We start from the raw sequence: 24860 nt of genomic DNA on the forward strand, positions 1-24860 counted from the left end.
GCTGATCCTTCTTTTTTTTTTTTGTCTTTTTGAGACAGGGTCTCTCTACACCATTCAGGCTGGCCTTGAGCTCACTTTGTTGCCCAGGCTGGTCTCAAACTTGCAATGAACCTCCTGCCTCAGCTTCCTGAGTGCTGGGATTTCAGGCATGCGCTGCCACGCCTGGCTGAAGTTTATCCTTCTTTATGGCAGTGTAGTATTTCATTGTATAAAAAAATCCACATATTCTTTATCCATTCACCAGCTGATGGGCATTTGGGCTGTTTCCAAGTTTGACTGTTACAAACTGTGCTGATATAAATATGGGTGTGCGTATATTACTGTGATATGATGCTTTTAATTCTTTTGGGAAGATACCAAGGAGGGGAAGAGCTGGGTCAAATGGAACCTCTAATTATAGTTTTTTGAGAAATCTTCACACTGATTTGCACAGTGGTGCCTCAGGGTATAGTTTGATAAGTATTTCTGAACATTCTTGTTTAGAATGTGACAGTGGTTTGAAGGATATTAAAGCTCTTGTTGTCTCTGGGAGCACAAATGGTGGTAGCCTAACTCATTGATTTGATTTTCCTCCCTTACAATTTTATCTATTTTATTTATTTATTTTTGGGGTTTTGAGACAGGGTCTCACTGTGTAGTTCAGGCTGGCCTTGAACTCACTGTGTAACCCAGGCTGACCTCAAACTTGAGGCAATCCTCCTGCCTCAGCCTTCCAGGTTCTAGAGTTACAGGCATGTGCCACCACACTTGGCTGTCCCTTGTGAATATGCCCATTCTTTTTTCTCAGATTTTATTTATGAACTTCTCTAAATATATTTTTACAAAGTTTTCCTTATATGTCAGCATATCTTGTTTTATGCCCCTGTAGACTTGGTGTATGCTAAGGGAAAGATATTTTTTCTTCTAACCTTGGTATTTCCTTTCACCTTTTCCTCTTATGTGCTAAGAAGTATTACAAAGCAGAGTCCATGTTGACAAAGCATATTTGAGAGCTTAAGTGTATTTGAGAGCTTGTTTAAGGTAGCGTATTTTCTTTTCCATGAAAACATAAGTGAAAGGCTGTAAAATTCATATAGCACTACCGGTAGACCTATGTTTCTATAAACTTAGTCACATTTCATTGAAATGGAGGTCTGTTGCTGCAGGACGGAGAGGATTTTTTTGATGTTTGCTTGTACAGAGATGATGTTGGGTAAGCACAGGTGTGGAGGCTGATCGTAGTGGTGACTCTAGGTGTCTGCTGCCCAGTGCAGCGGCCTTCCTCCATCTGAGGCTGTTGGGGCACTTGCAGTGTGGCTGACCCCAGTGGAGGTGTGCTGTAAAATACGCATGGGGTACTTAAGACTCTGGGGGAAAAGAACCCACAGTGCCTCACTGATAATTTTATTTCTTGCTGCTGGAGAAACGGGAGGGCTGGAGCAGGTCCTGCCCCGAAGCTCTGTGCAGCCAGGACTTGCTTTCTGCTTGTCCTGGCCTGAGATGCCCAGACGGAGCGATCCAAGAAGGTAGGAGCTGGCTCCGGGTGCGCAGTGGCTAGGGGCTGAGGTCGGCTTTCACACCAAGATTCTGGCTCACCTGGTGAAGGTGATGTGTGGTGGGTCCTTGACAGGGAAAGGCATAATCTCACGAGCAGCCAGTGCTTGCAGGTGTGGCGCACACTCTGATGTGGACGCGTGGAAAGAGAGGCAGAGGAAAAGGAAACCTGCGACTCTTTAGGAGGAGGAAGGCAGTCGTCCTCAACAAAATGGCTCATTCTGTGTAGCTACCAGTTGGAAAAGTCTCCAAGAGTGAGATTCTGTCCCTGGGCTCCCACCCTAGCCTTGGGTGACCGCGAGGTGTTTACAGTGGCCTGCCCTGCAGTGGGGAAGCAGGAACTTCACTGTGCCGATGACTTCATCACAGCTCTTTATTATCGCTTGGAGCCGTGGTTGACGGTGCTGCCTGTGTCCTCTGGGGTGGCAGGGAGAGCCTTCTTGGGACAGTGTGCACCTCCGGGGTCATGAAATCTGCCGGGCACCCAAGGCAGCAGGGTGGTGTCAGTGCGGAGAGTTCGCAGATGGGTGGTGGAGACAGACGTCATGTCCTCGGGTCCATGGTGCTGGGTTACCAGGCTCCGACGCGCCCGCTCTGCCTGTGCGCCCTGGCTTGCGGCTCAGCCTGCTGTGGCTGTTCACGCTGCTTCCCGGTCCCCGCTCTGTGGGCAGAGCACGGCGCGGCCCAGAGAGCACCAGAGAGGTCGTGTTGCTGCGCACTAGCAGTGCCTGATGCTTCCTTGCTTGCCTTGGGGTCACCTGTAGGAACAGCTAGGGCTGCTGGGACATTGTGTTTATCCAAATGCAAAGAAGTCAGAAACAAAAGTTCTGGTGAATCGTGGATTGAAGAGAAAGCCAACCGTCGAGTTCAGTATTAGCAACTAGGTGAAGTCTCTGTTCTTCCTTACTGTGTGGGAAATAGGTGGAAGGATTTTACACAGGTGTTGGTGTGGTTGGAATGCCCAGAGGGGAGGGTGTGGGCTCCCCATGAGAGAAGGCCGTTACCAGGACAGCCTCGTGATGGAACAGTGAGAAGGAGGCAGTGGGAGAAGTGGCTGCTTTAGGTGACAGAGGAGCATAGTGGGCCTGCTGCCCTTCACGGGGAGGCGTCCAGCCCGCCCTCCAGGCCTGCTCTGAGGAGCCCGCCTGCGGCCGCGGCCCAGGACAGTCCTGTGGTGACAGAACCCTTGATGCTCCTTTATAATAGGAGGAGGGTCGAGAATAGCAGGGTGGTTGCCTGAAACGGTGGGACAGCGTCCCTGTGTGCTGAAAGAGATCCAGCCCCAGGAGGCGAGAAGGAAGACGCAGGTACTGAGATGGACGCGTTGTTTAATTCCACTTCGTTATGGGGCAGTTGTACGTATTACTGAACAATTATGCAAGAAGCCAAAAATTCTTACTTCATATTGATTACATGTTGAAACGATATTTTGCATATATCATTTACATAATACTATATATTACTAAAATTACATACAGTTATTGTATGTATTTCTTTCCTTCCTCTTCCCCATGTTTTCTAGTTGACCATCTGCAAGTAAAGTTGTTATTACCCTTTACTTCGTAAACACTTTTACAGTGTTACCCAGATATTTCAGTATGAATCCTTTCTTCATTCTTTCCTCCCTCCCTCCCTACTGGGGACTGGACTCAGAGTGCACTGAGCTACATCACCAGTCTTTTTAAAGTTTTAAAATGTTGATAAAAGGCTTTGCTAAATTGCTTAGGTTGTCCATGAACTTGGAACCCTCCTGCCTCAGCTTCCCAAGTAGCTACAGGTTTGCACTCGCATGCTTAGTTATATTGTGTTTTCTAGTAAAAAGGAGATGGCCTCCATAACCACGGTAGTGTTACTGGATGCACAGCACGTGGGTGAATAGTATCATGTAATATTCACTCATACTCAAATACAATTTCTGCTAAAACTAGATTTTATTATCATTTTTCTTTAAACTGTAATCTAGAATAGTCTCTTGCCAAAAAAGTGTGAGTCTCAAAATATTGTCTCTCAGTTGTCTTCTAGAATATTTTGCGCTCTGAGTATTTGTCCATCTTAAAACTTAGGTTCAGCATTTCTAGTGAGAGTAATATATGGACGCATAGGTGATGTAGTGTTTTATAGGCTTGTTAATTTCTAAGTCTTATTTTATATGATTTATTTCATTTTTATCATAAAACCAACATTGTCATCCAGGAATTTAAAAGAAAGAAACATGTAGAGCATGAATACTGATACTCATTATAGAATACTACTAGGATGTTTTAGACTATGACTTACTTTTGCAAAGGACAATTTTTTCCACTGAATTGTTCATTCACTATATGGATTAAAATTAAGGCAGTAAAGTTTTGACTTATGCAATTTTATTTTATTTTTTATTTTTTATTTTTATTTTTTTTTTTTTTTTTCCGGTACTAGGGATCGAACTCATGACCTCGCACTTGCCAGGCAGGCACTGTGCCGCTGAGCTAAATCCCCAGCCCCCGACTTATGCAATTTTACACAAATTATTCTGTGTCATGACTTTTCGTGTACTCCAGGTGGAGAAATGCTGCCATACTTGCAAGTTTGCCTGCTTCCTTCTTGTGTTTCTTCCTTTCAGACATTCAGAGTGGTTAGACAGTAGCACAGGGGGCACTACGAGGGCCTGCACTTAGACACCACAGTTGTGAGCAGTGTATGTGGTTGCTTTACTCCTGTGCACACTCACGTACTCGTGTGTTCCTGATGTGGGCGTGGGGGCTTTTCTGTGTATTTTCAGACTAAGATGCACTTAGCACAGCATGTCCCCCTCACACACTCAGCAGGTGTCTCCTACAAAGGAGGACATTCATTCACAGAATGAGAATATCATTGTCTTATCTAAGAAATTAAAAATGCTTCCATAATAGCTAACATCAATTCATATATAAGCTTCTCTGGTTATCTCTCTTATCATTGCTTTTCTGCCTTATCTTTTCCATCCTTCTGTCCCCAAAACAGGATTCAGTAAAGGCTTATGTATTGGTATATTTAGTTTTTAAATTAGTACTGCAATTGCATGGAGTCTGTGCCATTAGTTCTTCAGATTTGTGTTTACCATTAAACTCAGTTAAAGATTTGACAAATCTTACTACAATCTTGTTGACTTGTTGCTTGGCACTTTTTCTGCGTATATATGGAACTAATCATTATTAGCATTTGTAATATTTTTAAAGAAATTAAAGAGTCACATTAGAATGTACTTTTTTTTGTTTCCACAGATATCCCAAATGCCCTGGTCGGCACTGCATTTAACATTGAGGATGGAAATGGGGGTTTTGTAGTTCACTGGTTGAACAACAAGGAATTTCATTTTACATCTTCAGCTGAAATATTCATGCATCAACTGCGAAAGCTTTCTGAGAAACATTTAGATCATGAAAGCGATGATGCGGATAGAGAAGATGAGGAGCGTTCCCAGGAGGAGAGAGAGAGGGGCTTACGCATGAAACTAGACCACGGTTAGTAACGTGTGCTGAGTTTTCTTTCTCGGAAGCCATCAAGTTTCTGTCGTGTTTGCTAGAGTTTAGTGCCCTCCCTCCCTGCTCGTCCTCCTCTGTATGTTTCCCTTCATCCCATAGTGACTTACTGAGCATATACCATGGGCCAGGCCCTGGGCCAGGTCCTGCAAACATCGGTGCATGTGCATGTGCGTGTGTGTGTGTGTGTGTTTCGTGGTTCTGGGGATTGAACCCAGGCTTTATGTAATACATTACTGTGGAAGCCATATCATTTTTGGATTAACAGGATTTGCTAGTCATCTAAACATTAATTATATGAATGAAGTCTTGATTTATCCAAGAGAATAAGTGAGGTAATTTTCAGTTCAAATAAGAAGATAGTTTTCCTGACCATAAATAGGAAAAAGGATTTATAGTATCTGAAGATAGTATGCTATTTATAGTCCAGTATATAAATTAATTTGTGTAGTCTTATTTAAGGTATATTCTAATAAATGTCCTTTCTGGTTCAGAATTATCCCTGGATAGAGAGTCAGAGGGAGGTACAGGCTCATCGGAGCATGAAGACGGAGAGCGAGAGGCCAGCCCAAGGGCCTGCCACCGGCCCAGCCTCGCAGTGCCGCTGCCCACGGTCCTGCTGGACCGCAAGATCGAGACGCTGCTGGCCGAGTGGAACAAGAACCCTGACATGCTCTTCACAGTGCACCCCATCGATGGCACCTTTCTTGTGTGGCATGTAAAGTATTTGGATGAGTACAACCCTGGGATATTTAGACAAGTCCAGGTATATTTCCAGATGAAGCAATTACTACATATCTTTAAGAAAATAGATACCGTGTAGACTTAGGAGGTTTTCAGAATTACTAAAAAATGTTGTTTTTGATAAACAACCGAGACAGGAATACTTACTGTTGCTTCCCAATAGGATCAGTGACCACACATTTTGCTAGTTCAAAGAAAGTGAATCTTGGATTTTTCAGTAATTTTTGAAAAAAAAATGTATACTGATTTTTATAGGAATTCATAGTATTTTTATTTTTATTTTTTTTTTTTTTGGTTTTCCTCCGGTACCAGGAACCGAACTCACGACCTTGCGCTTGCCAGGCAAGTGCTTTTGCCGCTGAGCTAAATCCCCAGCCCCTTTCATAGTATTTTTAATAAAATTAAAGTATCCTCAAAATAGGACTCAAGATGAGCCTCTCTACCCCGCCCCTCAGTTTTACTAGCTGTATAACACTGTGTTACTGTTACCATTCTCAGCTTTATTCCAGTTTAAATCTATGATTGTGGCCTTTTTTATGTAAAACAAGGCACTTGAAACTCCTTGTGTTTCAATTTAGGCCATAAATAATGAAATACTGCCTAAATCGAAGAAAAGAGTTCCACCATAAAGAGGTTGAAAATGACATTTCTTGCGAGGAACCTGAGATTTGGCACTTTGGAAATGAAAGTATCTTGAGAAGATGATTTTTGAGAGAGGGCAGACTCCTCACATTGAATCGTATACTGTGTCTTTCAGGTTTCTTTTTCGTCTCGAATTCCTGTTGCGTTTCCCTCAGGTGACGCCAACTCCCTGAGTAAAAATATCATGATGTATGCCTGTGTAAGCGTAGCGAAAGACTCGCACCACAGCCCGCCCCCCCAGGAGCTGTTGTCGGTGGGCAGCCCCTGCAGATCACAGCTGCCCTCCAGGGCACACAGCGTGAGTGTGAACATCCTAGATCCCACAGTGATGATGGTCTCGAAGCACGTCGATGGCTCTCTCAACCAGTGGGCGGTCACCTTTGCTGACAAGTCTGCCTTCACCACTGTTCTCACTGTATCCCACAAGTTCCGATACTGCGGTCACCGCTTTCACCTCAATGACCTGGCGTGCCATTCAGTTTTGCCATTGTTGTTGACATCTTCCCATCATAATGCCCTGTTGACTCCTGATTCCAATTGCCAGTGGGACTCAGACAGTAAATTAAGTAGACTAGTGGATCCTGTCAGACATACAAAAGGTTTGTCAAAACAGCCTCTCAGGAACGCAGCCACTCGTACGTTTCATGACCCAAACGCAATCTACAGTGAGCTGATTCTGTGGCGTGTGGACCCCATAGGCCCTTTGTCCTACACTGGCGGAGTGTCAGAGCTGGCCAGGATCAACTCCCTCCACACCTCAGCCTTCTCCAACGTGGCTTGGCTCCCAACCCTTATTCCCAGTTATTGTCTTGGTAAGTATTCGTTTAAGTTGTGAAACTGATGGGTTACCTTTGTCATTATTAAGATGCTTTAAATACTACTCAAAATGTAGGTACCAGACTTTAAGAATTTTTGTTTGCTTGTAATCTTCTCATAATCTGTTTTTCTACTGAATTTTTGCTTAATAATTTTAAGTCATTTGGTTGTTTAATTATGATTCCAAACCGTAATTATGCCTAAAAAAGTATGAATATTTGTTTCTCAGCTCAGCCTATGATAAAAATAAACTATGTTATAATCCACAGCCTCTGTTTTCCTTTTCAGGCACATACTGCAATTCTGCAAGTGCTTGCTTTGTTGCTTCTGATGGCAAAAATCTGCGACTCTATCAAGCTGTAGTAGATGCAAGAAAGTTACTGGATGAACTGTCAGACCCAGAGTCCTCAGTAAGTGTTGCTGATCTTTATTAAAACATGGAAGCTGGTAGGGATTCTTTTGTCTAGGACAGTGGTGGTGAACCTGTGGCATTTGTGTTGTTTTTCTTTTAAGACAAAAGATGTTAGCGTATGAATTATTTTTTTCTGAACTGAAAATCTCAGCATTCAGGTTTCATTGCAGTGTTGGTGCTTTGTGGTAAGTGGGTTTTGAGTTGGGTGCTCATCTCTAGGTTTGCCACCACTGCTCTAGGACCTTTATCTGTTAGTTGGTGTTTAGGGAGTGAGCATATGTTTTTGGCTCTGTATGATATCCATTTAACAAAAATATGTACATACTTCATGTCACAAGAAAAGAAATTTTGATGCATGGCTATAACCCCAGCACTTGGGAGGATCATTGTGGATTCGAGGCCAGCCTGGGCTACAAAGTGAGACCCTGTCTCAAACAAATAAAAGAATAAAAATTTGATTCTATGGACAACATTACAATACATTTAACATACAAAAAAAAAGGTATCTTTTTTCTAAAGTGTTATTAATTGTTGATATTTTTCATTCTCTACTTTGGTTCTTCTAATCTCGCTTTGCTCAAAATAGATTTTTAAGGCATCTTTACCAAGCTGTATCCTTAGGTTGGAAAAATCTGAAGTTTTCTAAGCTCAACTTGCCTCTTAAAACATCCTGAGGCTGGGTGTGGTGGCGCATGCCTGTAATTCCAGCACTCGGGAGGCTGAGGCAGGAGGATGGGAGCTGAGGCAGGAGGATCACTGCGAGTTTGAGGCCAACCTGGGCTACAAAGTGAACTCAAGGTCAGCCCAAACTGCATAGCGAGACCCTGTCTCAAAAAGACAAAAAAACCCAAAAGTAAACACAAAAACAAATAGAAAAACATCCTGAGGTTATAACATATTATCAGAGAGCGGTAGTGTCTCATTCTGATAGTTTTGTAGCTGAACTGGAAGTGATTGTATTAGCTAATATGTCGATTAAACAGTGAGTTTTCCCTTTATCTATAAAAAACCTCTTTACAAAGCAACTGTTTTAACAGAAATATTTCAAAGATTGAACACCGTTGTGGTTTAGGGGAGTATTGCAAGGGAAATAGTATAAAATAGGACACGTATTTTGTAAGATTATTTATAATAGTCACCCAAAGAATCATTTACAAGAGTGTGCACGAAGACTGTCCACACATAAAGACAAAGAATCTTAACCAGCTGAGGGCCTTGATCCCACGATAATGTCCTGCATGAGTCCAGCTGAAGACCTAGAGCTCATCACAATGCCTCCCACAGTCCAGCTGGAGGCCTAGAGCCCATAACCATATCTTGTGCAGGCCTGTTCCACAGATCTGCGTTGGAAGGCCCAAAGGTCAGTGGTGGAAGCTAGAAGTTTTGTGCCAGTGGGATGAAGGATCTGTGCCAGCAGGCTGAGGGATCTGCACCGGAGCCAGGAAGCGACACTCAAAGTAAGAACCAAAGCTCTCCCAAAGGGTACCAGAGCCACCCTCAGCAACAGTGAGGTCCTGAGCTCCTCTGATGATCAGGACAACCCAGTTCCCATCAGGAAAACCAATGCAACAAGATTCTCCAGAAGACTGAGCTGTGCACCTTCTGTCTCTCCGGAGCCAGGAAGAGATGCTCAAAGTGAGGACCAGAGCTCTCCCAAAATGAACTGAAGCCATTCTCAGTGACAGCAGGTCCTGAGCTCCTTGGAGGATGAAAATAGCCAAGTTCATCGGGAAAGCCAGCGTGACAAGCTCCTTCAACAGAATCTGCAGCTCCTTACAGCTTCCACCAGCTCCCAACAGCCTTTCTCAGCTCCCAACAGCCTCTCTCAGCTCCCAGCAGCCTCACTTCTTCTCCAGGTCTGCCTCTTACGCTGCTGGCAACAGTCTCCAGGTGGACTTCCCACACCCACCACCACGCTTACTCCCTTCAGCTGGGTGTTACAAGTTGCCCACCAGTTGTCAATCCACCATGAATACCAAACGCTATCTCCTAGTATGTGTGCACCCCTAGATGTGAAGAGGATATAAGGTATACATTTTATTGCTTGCCTATAAGGAGCTTTTAATTTAGGTGACAAAGGACATTGTTAATAAAATGTTAAAAACCAGTTTAAGTCAGAAGAATAGCCAAGGTGCAGTGTAAAACAGTTAAACCGATGGGCTGAGGGGACGTTGATTTGGTCTGTGCCGGCAGGTTCCAGGGTCACAAGGGAACCATCCTCACGTGTCTGAGGTGCTCTCAGCTGCAGGGCTTTTTAGGCTTGTGGAGAATGAATTGAATTCTACTTTGATAGTGGAAGTGAGAGACAGAGCAACTTGCTTTCAGACTCTGTTTCCCTCAGTGGTGGCTGGACGCATCAGAACCTGGTTAGACCGGGTATCTTCCAGCATCATTTCTGTGAGGTGACTTTTCTAGACTTTCTCTGTGCCACAATCCACATGGTTTTCCGTCCTGGTTTTTTGTTTGTTTTTTGTTTTGTAGTTCAGGCTGGCCTTGAACTCACTGTGTAATCCACGCTGGCCTCAAACTCACGATGATCCTCCTGCCTCAGCTTCCCGAGTGCTAGGAATACAGGTGTGCGCCACCATGCCCAGCTTGGTTTTCTGTCTCTGAACAAACTCTATATATGCATTTTCCGGCTTCCACACTTACTTTCAGGCCATTCTCTCACTCAGGCCAAAAGTTGCATCTTTCTAAATCTTACTGTCAAGGACAGCATGTCTGTGTCCGTGTCTCCCCCCCCCGCCCCCCGCTGCAGCCCCCCAGCTGCCTCCCCAGGCCTCAGCCCGCGGCCCCCCCCCCCGCCCCTGTGTATGCATTGTGGAATGTGAGTTCGGGGAGGCAGCAGCTGCTGTTTTAGGGAGCTGCCGAAGCCTTTATCTGGTTCTTTCACGTGCCCCTCTAATTCTATTTCTTTTAGATCTGCTCAAGCCTCTCTGCCTTCAGAGCCCTATAGGTGGGCTGGGTGGTACCAAGGCCTGGCCCTAGGCTTAACAGTAGCAATAGTGGCAGTGGCAGCAACTTTCCAAATATGAGCACTCCAGGTGCCCGAAAATCCGCACAGGTGTTGAGCGAAAATGGCCGTCGCTATTGATAGTGAAGTAGTGCTCGAGGCTCCTTACAGTGTGGACTTGTTTGACGATATCTCATCTCTCCTCCCGTGAATTCACCCTTGATTCCAGTGTGAACTGTCAGTCATAGGGGCAAGATATGTGACAGAGGTGGCGTCAGGCTCTTACAGTCCCTAGCTTCCAACAGAAATGTACGAAGGTCTCAGGAATGGCGTAGATCCCAGGAAATCAGTAGTGGCTGGCGACTAGCATGGCCCCTTGGAAGGTGGGCAGAAATAGAGCAAATTGAGTAGTGCTACTGGTCATGAAGAATGTAGCAAAACCAGGAAAATAAGAACAGAAAAGCCAAAGCTGTGAGTGGACTGAAGTTGAAGGAAAAAAAGGGAGACAGAGCTGCTGAAGAAGTCAAGATCACAGGCTCTGGGGCCAGTACAGAAGTCCTTATGCCAGACCAAAATTTAATAGTGTGTTGCTGCATAGCATCAAATTAAGCAGACACTGATGTTTTTGAAGCAAAAAGCCATTAGGAAGAGCCCTGTGGGAACCTATTGATAATCTAACTCCAGAGGAAGGACAGCTTTTTTGCATGCAGCTGGCAGGAAGAATTCAAGAGATTTGGAAGAGTTTTTCTGTACAGTAGAAAAGGTTTGATATGTGAGGGTGACTTCTGATAGAAATTCAAAACATTCCAAAGGAATTGCTTATGTGGAGTTTGTTGATGTTAGTTCAGTGCCTCTAGCAATAGGATTAACTGACCAACGGGTTTTAGGAGTGCCAGTCATAGCACAAGCATCACAGAAAAAACAGAGCTGCAGCAATGGCAGACAGTTTACAAAAAGGAGGTGCGGGGCCGATGCGGCTATATGTGGGCTCATTACACTTCAGCATAACTGGAAATAGGCATCAGGATATTTGAGCCTTTTGGACGGATCAAAAGTATCCACCTCGTGATGGGTAGTGAAACAGGTTGACTTAAGGGGTATGGATTCCTGACATTTTCTGACCCAGAATGTGCCAAGAAGGCTTTGGAACAACTCTGAATTTGAACTAAAAGGAAGGCCAATGAAAGTTGGTAATTGTAGTGGACTGACTACTGGTGGTCAGCTTGTAACCCCCAGCTGAACAGAGTAAGCATGGTGTGGGTGTGGGAGGCCCCCCTGGGGGTTGTTGCCAGCAGCATAAGAGGCAGAACTGGAGAAGGAGAAGTGGGCTTTTGGGAACTAAAGAGGCTGCTGGGAGCTGAGAAAGGCTGTTGCGAGCTGGTGGAAGCTGTAAGGACCTGTTGGTTCTGTTGGAGGAACTTGTCATGCTGGCTTTCCTGATGAACTTGGCTGTTTTCATCCTCCGAGGAGCTTGGGACCTTGTTGGCACTGAGAATAACTTTGGTTCACTTTGGGGGAGCTCTGGTCCTCACTTGCGCATTGCTTCCTTGCTCTAGAGGGGAAGATGGTGCACTGCCAGTCTACTGGAGAAGCTTGATGTGCTGGCTTCTCTGATGGGAGCTCGGCCATCTTGATCATAGCAGGAGCTCGGGACCTCACTGTTGCTGAGGATGGCTGTGGTACCTTTCGGGGGAGCTCTAGTTCTTCTGAGCGTCACTTCCTGGCTCCAGTGCGGATCCCTTAGCCTGCTAGCACAGATCCTTCATCCCACTGGCATAGACTTCCTAGATTCCACCACTGACCTTTGGGCCTTTGCAACACAGATAGGTGAAACCGGCCTGCATGAGATATTGTTATGGTCTCTGGGTCTCCAGTTGGAAAAGTGGGAGGCATTGTTATGAGCTGTAGGTCCTCAGATGAATTCATGCAGGACATTTCTGTGGGATCCAGGCCTGCAGCTGGATTCCTTGGTCTATAGTCTGTGGACAGATTTCCTGCACTCCTTTGTATATCCTTCTTTGAGTGACTATTATAAGTAATCCTATAAAATGTGTCCTTTATTATATTGTTTTCCCCTTTCAGAAATAAGCCCCAAACCAAAAAATGTTAACGAATGTATAGATGCTTTAATGCTAGTTCATTTTTTGGACAGTGGCAAGCAATAAAATGTATACCCTATATCCTCTCCACATAAGAAACATGTCCTTTCCACAAACTGGAAAGGACTGGAATTGATTGGGAACAACTGGTCATCTCCTGTTAACTCTAGACTTGCAGAAGGTACTGGCTTGCAGGTTCCACCAGCTGCACAGCAAGCTTTACAAGGGAGTGGCTCTTAGGCATTTGGTGCTGTGGCAGATTTGCAAACATAACTTTCCCTGCAGACTAAAGCTTCAGCTGCTGCTACAGCTGCCTCTGTGCAACCCCTTGCAACACAGTGTTTCAACTTTCTAACATGTTTAATCCTCGAACAGAAGAGGCTGCATGAAGTACGGAGATTAAGGGTGATGCGAGGGAATATAACAAACACGGAGGAGTTACTGGAGTTACTCGCCTACGTTGACAGGAATTCTGCTCAGGGCAGTGTGCATGGGAAGTGCCCATCAGCTGCTGCAGCTACTGCTGCTGTCAGTGCATTGCATGACAGTGGTTTGCTGGCAGAATGATAACAACAGCAGTGTATGTACCTCTTCCTACTCGCCACAACCTGTTTCCTGATTCTGTGACTCAGCCGCTGGTCCAAGCAGGCGATGAAGCAAGATACAGTCTCTTATGTACATAGCTTTTTTTTTTTTCTCTTGAGAGGCCATTCTTTATTTAGATAAAAAAAAATAAAGAGGCAAATGTCTGTTGTCATTTGTATATAATTCCTGTTACCTTGAAGAAAATAAAAATGTTAACTGGAAAAAGAAAAACCCAAGCCAGATATGGTGAAGCACCTTAGTGATCCCAGCACCCTGGGAAGCTGAGGCAGGAGGATTGAGAGTTCTAGCCCAGCATGGGCAGCTTAGTGACTTAGGAAGACTCCTTGTCCCCCTGTGTGTGCACACATATACACACACACACATGCACACACACACAATCAGAAAGAGCTGGACATGTGGCTTTGTGCAGAGACCTTGGGTTCAGTCCCCACTACCACAAAACAAAAAACCCCCCAAAGCCTGCCTATGCCTACCTTAATCAGATGATTCACTACAAAATTATAAACACTTCTAGTATCACCCTCTTGGCACTTACATGCCACCCCTTGATACCTCTTTGTTTTCCTTAAACTGTTAAAAAAATTTAAACATACTTTTAAAAATGCAGCTTGTTTCAGCAATTTTCATGAGGCAATTTATTGTACACATTTTGCTGAAATAAAATGCACCCTATCAAACCTCCTTTGTTAAAGAAGGAAATGTATAAGATGATATATTTACTGGGTTGCAGCTTTAATGGAGGATGTGGTGAACTTAGTGGCAGAGTACTTGGCTGGCACAAGTGTGGCCCTGGGTTCCATCCTAGCTCTGTAGGAATAAAGGGTTTAATGTGTAGGCCTTACTGTCTCCTGGTGCCTGACATGTTGCACTGGACAGATACCAAGCTCTTTGAACCCTGTGGAAGTACCTTGTTTTCCTTTTTGAAAACTGGAACCTTTGCCGTCCTCTATTATTTGAAGGGTCTGGTCTTGTCTTTTCTGGTCCTACCTAATCTTCACTTAGGATTTACTAATTGTACTCTTTGTGTTTAATGATTTCTTTACAGTGTATCATGTGCATCGTTAACTCCTCATAGTAGTGTAAACAACTTACAGCACTCCCATCACACCCCTCTCCTCCGTGTGTAGTTTGCAGCACATAAGTCCTGCACCTGTTTTGTCAGATTTATACCTAGATGTTTGATTTAGTCTAGTAATCATAAATAGTAATCATTGCTAGAATACAGAAATACAGTAGATTTTTGTGTTTACCTTGTATCCTATGACTGTGCTTAAATCACATATTAATTGGTAGAGATTTTTTAATAGGTTCCCTTGGATTTTCTATGTAAATTTTATCATCAAAAATGAAAAGTTTTTTTCTAATCTGTATGCCTCTGTGTGTGTGTGTGTGTGTATGCACGCATGTATGGTGCTGGAGCTTGAACCCAGCCTGCACACATGCTGGGCAAGCACTCCACCACTGACCTGTGTCCCTAGCTATGTTTTTATTCTTTTATTCCACTGGGTAGAATTGTGTTGAATTAGAGTGGTGAAACTGGATGTCCTTTGTTTTCATTTTTAAAGCAAAAGTTTTTGTCTTTTTTTTTTTTTTTTTTGTGCTGGGAATCAAACTCAGGACCTTGCACTTGCCAGGAAGACACTTGTGCCGCTGAGCTAGACCCCAGCGCCCCCCTCCCCTTTTTTTGAGACAGGTTTTTGCTATGCAGTTCACCCTGGCCTTGAGCTCACTTTGTAGCCCAGGCTGGTCTTGAACTTGCAACCATCCTCCTGCCTCAGCCTCCTGAGCGCTGGGATTACAGGTATGCACCACTATGCCTGGCTAAGCTTTTGCTTCTTGTTTCCATTTTTGTTGATTTTTGCCCTTATCATTATTGTTTCCTTCATTCTACTTGCTTTGGGTTTTTCCTTTTTAAAATTTTTCTTATTTTTTAATGTATACAATCAATGCTGTGTAATTTCCTCTCTCAACACTTCTTTAACATTTATGTGCAGAATTTCCATTTTCATTCAGTTCAGCATGTATTTTAATTTCTGTTAGGAGTTGGTGTTTGACCTCTGGATTGTTTAGAAGTATGTTACTTAGATTCCAAGTGTTTGGACATTGTCCTGTATTCTGATTTCTAGTTTGAGTCCTTGTGGTAAGGGAACACTGTATGATTTATTCTTTTATATGGGTTGGGTTTGTTCTGCATCTGCCTGTAGACTCTTAGTGTAAGTTCCACAAGCACTTGGAAAGAACGTGTGTTTGTTGTTCTTGAGCCCAGGGTCCTGTGAGTTGGATCCTGTTTTGATTGATGGTGGTGAGTTCTTGTGTATCTTTGCCAATTTCTTAATTATTCTATCAGATATCTAGAGGGATATGAAGTCTCCAGCTATAACTGTGAATTTCTCTATTTTTTCCTTTCAGTTCTGAAGGCTTTGCCTAACATGTGCAGCTGTTCTGTGCACACACAGTTTGTAATCAAGGTGTCTTTGAGACTGCTGTCTCTGAAGCGCTGGAGGAGGCTGTGTCGCTAGCTGTGGCCTCTGTCATATGTGGCCTTTTCCCTTGGAGCATGTCTTCTCCTCTGGGGAGGTTTGGTGCTCACTGTGATCTTGTGTGATACTGTCTTTAATCGTGTCTATGACAGTCTAATTTCTAAATAAGGTTATACATTGAGCTTCTGGACAGATACACTCCTTTGCAGGCAGTGTAGACTAACTGCAGTCACCAAACTGTCCTTATATGTGTGGTTGCAGCCAGGAAGCTCTAAGGTCTCTTGAGCTTCCAGGCTGTCTTGAGCCACTTTGCTGTGCAGAGCTTCATGTCTTAAAATGCAAAGTACAAAGGGCTGGGCGTGGTGGTACACGCCTGTAATCCCAGCACTCGGGAGGCTAAGTCAGAAGGAACGCTGTGAGTTTGAGACCAGCCTGGGCTACGTAAGTGAACTCAAGGCCAGCCTGAACTGCATAGTGAGACCTTGTCTCAAAAAAATTAAAAACAACAACAACAACAACAACAACAAAAAAGCAAAATGCAGAGTACAGAGACAGCCTCACACATATTTTCAGTCTTAGATTGCTAAGATGTGTCATGATGGCTTTCTATCAAGTTCCCATTATTTTTGCTCGTTCTTTCCTTGTCTTGTAATCCACAGCAGCATTTCTCCTAGTTACTTCTACTAATTGTGAGTCTGTGTAGCAAGAAGCTGTCATGTGCTTTCCCATTTCTCAAAGTGGATGTGTGGTGGGCCGGGTTTGTGATCTGGTGGTAGAGTACTTGCCTGGCATACAAGAGGCCCATTTAAAAAATCAGATTTTTGGCAATCTTGAGAAATGGACAGCTTTTTTTTCCCCCCATAGCAGACATGGCAGAGATTTGAATTTTGTAGGTAGGGAGGTAGATGTAGAGATCACTGCAAGTTTTGGGGTGAGGAAATAAAGTGATGAAATTGCAGGCTGGAGTATAGTTGGTATGTCCTGGAAGCATGGAGATGGAAGGGAAGCTGCTCAAGGCAGGTAGCCATGGGGAGCTCACCTGAGGGAGAGTGGGGTTTGGTGGCAGCGTAGTGTGAATAGAGCGTGGGTGCAGAGAGGTGAGTCTGGGCGTTCCAGCGTGTGATGGTGCCTACGCTGGCACGTAAGACGTTGTGAGGAATCCACAGTGACTTAAATTTGGAGCACATCAAGTGTGAGGTGACTGTGATCCTAGATCCCTGAGCATGGCTTCGATAGCTGTTTTACAGGCAACTGGAAAGAAGTTGCTATGGTTCCATAGGAGGTACCAGTACAAGTTTGGGATTTATTAGAACAAAGAGAGTACTGGCAGTCATTACACCTGAGGAGACAGTAACAATAATGAGTTATAAATGCGACCCTCAGTCATCTGGAAGAAATTGATGTTTAGCAATGTGTTCATGAAGATAGGTATATCAAACTATTCCTATTTTCATGTTCAGATATTTTAAAAATTCCATCCAGAATACTGAAGACATAGTTGTTTTGGTGCCTAGAACAAACTTTTGAACATCTCTGCGCAGTAATGCTAGATTGGCAGGAACTATTCATTCAATAAGGACTCAGGTAGTAATCATCAAGGTTGTGTCTGGCTACATAAGGGAGAACTGAGGCCTGGAGTCTTGAGTTAGGGTGATGTAGTATTTGGCATCATTACTAAAATTTCAGCTTTTAGAGTAGGAGGAATCTAACATGTCACTTGTTTTCACTCATTAACATCAATTTTTGTTCAGAACCTACAATGCATAAATTATTGTACATGAAAGAATAAATGTGCATATTGTACCAGGTGCCAAGAATATTACAAATGAATGGAAATAGCCCTTCCCTCAAGGTGTCCCTCTTTGGGGATGTAGTAAGTATGGACATGTAGTCGGATGTGATAGCTGCTGTATTGTCGGAGGGCGCCGACTTATATGCCTGTCCTCCTCTAGCTGTCAGGATTCACTGACACTGTGTATCTCGGAAGACTGATACTCCTAAGAAGTGATTAGCAGGCCTTTGGAATCCACAAGTTGAGTTTTAGCCTTAATAATAAAAATAGCATGCTCTTACCAGTGCTTATTGTGTGTCAGACACTCTTCTACTTGCTGAACACAGTAATTTAAGTAATATTACTTACACTTCAACTACAGAACCTGGAATACAAAGAGACAAGACCACTTGCCCTGCTGTGGTCAGGGAGTGATGGCAGAACCAGGGATGGAGCCTGGCAGCTTTGCTCTGGTGACTGAGCTTTTATCAGCCCCAGTTGCATTTGCTTTAATACTTGCATTTGTCAAGTTACACACAATATTATAATTCTGTAATTTATTTAAACATTATATAAATTGATCAGTAGTGCGAAAGCAGTCCTGGGCTGCAGGAGCAAAGCAGGAGGCATCACAATCCTGGACTTCCAAGTTATATACTACAAGCTACAGTGATAAAACCAGCACGGTACTGGCACAGAAACAGACATAAGGATTGTGGGACAGGAGAGAGGGTGCAGAAACAACCTAAGGCACATTGAACACCTGCTCTTCAACAAAGGGCCTAAAAAAAAAATACTTTGGAGGAAAGATAGCCTCTTTAATAAATCGTGCTGGGAAAGCTGGCTGTCCACATGCATAGACTGAATCTAGATCCAATAGCTCACCCTTTACTAAACTAAAATCAAAATGCATCCGAGATCTAAATGTTAGAACTGAAATACTTAACCTGCGGAAGATAAGATGAAATAGGTAAAACTCTTGAAGACACACTTATAGGCAAGGACTTTCTAAATAGAACCCAGTGGCACTAGAAATAATACAAAGAACCCACAAATGGGATCTTAGCAAATAAAAAAAACCTGCATAGCAAAGGAAATGATAGAATGAAGAGATAATGGGGAAAAATTTGCCACCTATTTCTTGGACAGAGGACTGATACCTAGAATATGTAAAGAGCTAAAAAAATTAGATCCGCCCCAAATAAAAGACCCAGTCAAAACATGGCAACTGAAATGAATAGACACTTCTCAGAAGAAGTAGTACAAATGGCCAATAAATGCTCATAAATATTTAACATCATTGGTCATTAAAGAATTGCAAATTAAAACATTGAGTGGGCTGGGGATATAGCTCAGTGGCATAAGCTCCTGCCTGGCAAGCGTGAGGTTGTGAGTTTGATCCCTGGTACCAGAAAAAAAAAACAAAACAAAAAAAAACAAAAAAAGCATTGAGATGCCATTTTGCTCTAGGAAGAATGGCCATCATCAAGAAATTAAAGAATAAGAAATGTTAGGCTGCAGTGAAAAAGGAACTCTTCTGCATTGTTGGTGGGAGTGTAAATTAGCACAACCACTGTGGAAATCAGTGTGGAAATTCCTCAAAAAACTAAAACTAGAAATTCTGTTTGATCTAGATGTTCCCCTTCTAGGTATTTTCCCAAAGGAGTTAAAGACATCATGTTAACAGTGACACATGCATACCCGTGTTTATAGTAGCACAATTCTTAATAGTTAAATCTTAGAAGTACTGTAGACTGAATGTCCATCAACAGATGAATGGATAAAGAAGATGTATTTACATATAATGGCATACTATTCTGGCATGAAGAAGGATAGATTCAAATCATTTACAGGAAAATGTCCCTTAAGACCATAGTGTTAAGTGAAATAAATCAGACACATAAACTTAAATATAACATAGTTTAACTTATATGAGAAGCCCAAATTATAAATAAAGACCAAAATAAAAGGTAGGTAATGGGAAATAGGGAGATAGATGAAGGGGACTAAGATATGGAGGGGTGGAGAGTGAAGGGAAAGAGGATGGAAAAAGAATTGAGGTGTCTTATGTCCATGTACCAGCTCCTGCAAGGGGTGCAGTCATTGTGTACTGCATTATATACTAATAAAAATACAAACTGAAAAGATAGATTGAAACAGATGAAGAACATCAGACACGATGTACCCTAATTACACCTGCCGTTACTCACTCTGAACACAGCCCTCCATGAACGGTGAAACAGAAGTAGTCCAAAGGAATAATGTTACAGACCTTAAATCTCTGTATGTTCAGTTCATTACTAAAATTTGCCATGAAGAGCAGTGCTTAAAATACAAAAAGAAGTAAGAATTTTCATCACAATCACAAGAGGCTATGCAAATTAGCTTTGTGTGCTGTGATCCCTGAAATGTGATTTCTGAGGCAGAGTGACTTTAAAAATGCCATTTCTGTGCTAACAGAAAAATGCATAGAGGTGTCGGAATGCACAGACGGAGCTGGCACTCGAGCTTGGGCAGATGCCAGGCTGTGGTGCAGGGAGCTGAGCTGTGTGGGCAGCAGCCGCGTCTCCTGAGTGGCCGTCTTAGGTGATCGTTGCCTGGTACTGCGCAGGTTCCAGGAGCATGCACGGTGACGTTCGGCCTACACCAAAGTCCACTGTGACGCGGCCCTCAGGAAGGTTTCTCATGTCTTAGGTGACACACAGCTGTAGTTTACTCCCCCATAGCACAGGATGTAAATGGCTGTTGGAAGTAACTGACATTGGATGGAAAGGTCGAGGCCAGATTGTGAAAAAATGTGTGTTTCTTTATGATTTTGCCGTGCTTTCTTAGATTCTGTTCCCAGCATAGGGTCAGAGAGATGCTTCTAAAATGTCGTTTGAGTCGTTCTACTCTGAGTCAGGCCCACACGATGACCTGGAGGACCCTCACCCCCACTCCAGCATTCCTTGCCGTATCTCCTGGTGCTGTATTTTTGCTGTTGGCCTCTTGCTTTTGCTGGCTCGGGCTGCGCAACCCCCTGGCTGGTGCTGGCCGTGCCCCACACTCCGCTGTCCAGTCTTTGTCCTCAGCACAGCTCCTATGCTTCCCTCTGACGGCCAGGACTGCGTCCACCTCTGGGCATTAGTCAGGAAGCCTGCCCGACCCCAGCCAGCTCCCCGCCCACTTCCCAGCTGCCATCTGCCAGGCACATAGTTTATCTGCGTGCTGTTTGTCTTTGGTTTGTTTGAGTGTGAGATAAGGGTGATAATATGGTGTCCTCAGTGATACCTGATAAGCTCTCAGTAAATGTTTGGGTCAGTGAATGCATTAGTGAATATCATGCTGAAGAGTTTTACTACCTACTGACAGCAGCAGGAAGCTATTACAATGATGTGCAGGTCCTTAAGTCAGTATGGTAAAGTCTCTGAGTGTGGCTTTCCCCCATCCTTTTCCCTTTCTTCTGTGAAATCTTCACTCTTTTCAGCTGGTATCTAGTTATTTTGATGTGCCTTTTCATATTTCCTTTGGCTAATTGCATGGTTTTTCCCTCAGTAGTCATGGGGCTGGAACCCAGGGCCTCACACATGCTAGGCAAGCACTCTAGTGAGTTGCAGCCCCAGCCTTGAGTCCTACTTGAGCGGCTTGTTCACGTTGTACGCTGTGGAATGGAGCATTTAAACTGCACAGCAGCACTGGGCTCGGTCTGTAATAGGAGGGGAGGCAGCACAAGGACTTTCTTCATTTGGTGAGGAATTAACTGACACCTTGCCGAGGAGGCCTTTTCTCAGGAACAGGCAGTCAGGGGCCTCTGGGTTGGCCAGAGTCTGGGTGGGAAACAGTTGTCATACGCAGGAAGGGGTAGCTGATAGGGTTTGTGCAAGGAGCCTGGCAGAGATGGCCCTCCAGGGCCCTGAAGGGAGAGCAGGGCGCTCAGGTCTGGCCGAGGATGGAGCCGTCGCCTGTGGTGGGCAGAGTGGTAGGTTGCTGAGGGTGTTCACAGGCCAGTCCTGACAGCATGCAAACACCTCACTTCACACGGCAGGAGAGGCTTTGCCGACGTGAACACAGGAAGGGACCTGCCCCACAGAGGTCATCCCAGCTTACGTGGTGCAAGCTCCTACAAGTAGGGAATGGCCCGGCTGGTGTCCGAGGGCAGTGATGGGAGTGGTCAGAGGAATGGTAGTGTTGGCTGGTTTCCCCCCGTGACAGAAGTCTCTGAACACCTGAGGTGACATCTTCTCCAGTCCTAGAATTAGGAGTGGACGTGCTTGGGGGGTGTCATTTGGATCACCTCAGCATACTCATTTCACACTGACAGGGAGACATGAAAAGTTAACTGAAGTAGTTTTAAGTTTTGAAATTTTATGTGGAGCAAAGTTTTGCTATGTGTAGATATATCTCATTTACAAAAAGCAGCAGTGAGTAGCCTGGCTCTTAAATACATATATGTATACATAATCATACATAATCATGTATATATACGTAATTAAACATAGATACACATAATCATATACATATACATAATTATACATAATCACATACATATACTTTTTAACAGTGGCAAAGTTTTCTTAAAGGTAGAAAAAGAAACAGGCTCTGCAGAGGGAATTTGGGCCAAGTAAAAGTAGGCAGAGAAGTGCACCCTACAGCGTGTGGCAGCCATCTGTGCAAGAACGAACGTAGTGGGCTGGCTCTTTTTTTTTTCTTTTTTTTGAGACAGGGTCTCCCTAAGCAGTTTAGCCTGGCCTTGAGCTCACTTTGGTAGCCCAGGATGGTCTCGAACTCGCAGTGATCCACCTGCCTCAGCCTCCCAAGTGCTGGGATTACAGGCGCGTGCCCCCACGCCCGGCTGGCTCTTGGCTCTTGAATATTGACAATTAAAGTCCTGTAGCAGTTTCATCTGAAGTAGTTCTTTGTGACATGCAGGTCATAATTTGTAATGTAAGATCAGCATTGTGTTTGATCTTCTGGGATTGGTTTCATAAATCTTGCTTAGTGCAGACTTACGCATATTTTGAAGTGGACTTGAAAAAATTTTGTTTTACACAGTCATCATGTCATACTATAAAAGAATTTCCATGTACCATTAATTAAAAATCACTTGAGAGTACCATTTGATCAGAAGACCTTGCCAAACAAGGCAGTTCTCTTTACTGAAAATAAGCACACAAATAGATTTTATAAATATTATTGATGAGTTTGATCTGGAAAAAAACATAAAAATAAGTAAAAACATGCATCCAGGCTTACTGATACACTATTGGATCTTGTATGTAAAACTTTGGTATTTTATTCGTTACAGATTTTTGGCATTAACTTCGATTTTTAAAAAATACTGCATTAAAATATCATCTATTGAGTTTTTTGGTGCCCCTTAGGTTTTTGTGCCTAAGGTGAGTATTTCACACACTTGAACCTAATTCTGGTGTTCTCTTCCACTGTCAGAATCCCTAGGTTGGAGGTGAAGTGGAATTCTGGGGACTGAATGAGGTGTTTGGTCCTAGAAGTAGAATTTCTGGCCTTTTGTGACCTCCAATCTGTCAGGTGAAGGAGCCAGAATTTCTCTAACACTAAGAAGTTTTTCTCCTCAAAGTGCAGTTAACGGACCAACAGCAGCAGGAAACTTTTTATAAATGTACTCTCAAGCATCAAAGCAACACACCTACATTTCCACAAACTCTCCAGACCCGTGTGCGTACAATACTTTAAGAGCTCTTGCTCTTGATCAGTGGTGGGATTTTCACCTGACAGATTGGAGGCCATGATTGAGTCCTGGTTTCTGTTCATAAGGCCACCAGACTATCAGCATGGCTTCCAGGTGTGTGAGCTCACATTTTATTATTATTATTATTGTTATTATTATTATTATTTTGGTCTTTTTGAGACAGGGTCTTGCTATGCAGTTCAGGCGGACCTTGAGCCAGTTTATAGCCCAGGCTGGTCTCGAACTTAGAACGATCCTCCTGCCTCAGCTTCCTGAGTGCTGGGATCGAGCTTACACTTTAAAGCCCAGGTCTCCGGTAAATGTACCCCTATCAGTTAACTCAGCCCCTCCCAACCACTTAGGCTTTTAGTTTTTCCCTCTTGATCAAATAACCCTGGAATGTATTCCCGTGTGTGTCTTCTGGAATTCTGCTGGTGAAGTCTGCAGGGATCCTGCACTCCAGTGGAGGCGCTCTTTCCTCTCAGAGCTGCCTTTGGCTACCTGGATCTTGGCGCTGTTCTGAAGGTGGGGAAGGTAGTGGACAAGGTGCCAAAGAGGCAGCAGCTTTCTGGAGAGGTTCAGTTTTCATACAGGAGAAGGCTCTGTGGAGGGTGGGAGGTGGAAGACTGCTTCCTTTCAGCAGCAAGCTGCGGGGACTGAAACTTAGGCTTCCTACATCGTGTGCACACCCTCATCCCAAGGAGTAGAGCCCACCTTCTCCATCGTGCCCGCCTTCCTCTGACGGGGCTGTCCATCTGCACCCCAGCTCAGGCACTGGGCGGGACCCTTAGTGAGGCCCCTGGGCACTCAGCCTTACAGAGAGAAAGACCTAGATGTCTTCAAGTTACAGAGTATTTATGTGAGCACTGTCAGATTTATAACTTCTCAATTAACTTTAAAAGTGAGAATGAGTATAGAAAGTTGAAACAGTTTTTGGGATGTATTAATTGCCATTGTCAATCAGTGAATGTTTGGGAGGGACCTGAATGTCTGAGATGGAATATGATCCGAATATCCTAGCAACTATAAATTTGATTTGACATAAATTTGTTTGCACACTAACATTTTGTTTTTTATTTACAGAAACTTATTGGAGAAGTGTTTAATATTGTGAGCCAACAGTCTACTGCCCGACCTGGCTGCATTATTGAACTTGATGCGATAACTGACCAAGTAAAAGCATGCTTGTGAATTGATAATATTAGTGCACTCTACCCCAGAGTGGTTTAGATGCATATGTTTCATTCCCAAAATAATTCTTGCTCAATACTGAACACCGCCAGCTTTTATTGATTCCTACTGTTAAAATCTACCCATGACTTAGAAATGTATCTGTGTCCTTTTCCTTGTAAAGGAATCTGATTGGGTCAGGGAGACTACCCCGGCCCTGCCCTGCCCTGCTGCAGGGAGTATAGCGCAGCTGCACACAGGCTGGGGTGTTACTACAACTCAGCAGTATCTGGCCCTACAGATGGGCTCCTTTGCCTAGGTTGAGTTCTCTGAAGCGGTTCATTAAAATGCAGATGAAAAGTAGGCCCCAAGTATACACATGCCCTGTCACAACCCTCTGTGTATCTTTTTTTTTTTTTTTTTGTGGGTACTGGGATCTCTGTGTAGT

The 24860-nt window shown here is 43.9% G+C and overlaps 1 protein-coding gene and 1 pseudogene across 1 annotated transcript in view; both read left to right on the top strand.

Moving 5' to 3' along the window:
* The window catches only part of Dmxl2 (Dmx-like 2), a gene marked incomplete at its 5' end in the record, with an annotated part of 154818 nt that overhangs the window by 67962 nt on the left and 61996 nt on the right, over nt 1–24860 (top strand). Inside the window, 5 exon segments of the mRNA XM_005376642.2 lie at nt 4776–5015; nt 5528–5799; nt 6535–7231; nt 7524–7645; nt 24326–24415. Of these exon segments, the coding sequence (XP_005376699.1) occupies nt 4776–5015; nt 5528–5799; nt 6535–7231; nt 7524–7645; nt 24326–24415 (1421 nt within the window).
* Nucleotides 10725–11844, top strand: LOC102017637 (annotated as a pseudogene).

This window comes from Chinchilla lanigera, unplaced genomic scaffold (assembly GCF_000276665.1).
Source record: "Chinchilla lanigera isolate Chin_1 unplaced genomic scaffold, ChiLan1.0 scaffold00008, whole genome shotgun sequence".
NCBI classification, from domain to species: Eukaryota; Metazoa; Chordata; class Mammalia; order Rodentia; family Chinchillidae; genus Chinchilla; species Chinchilla lanigera.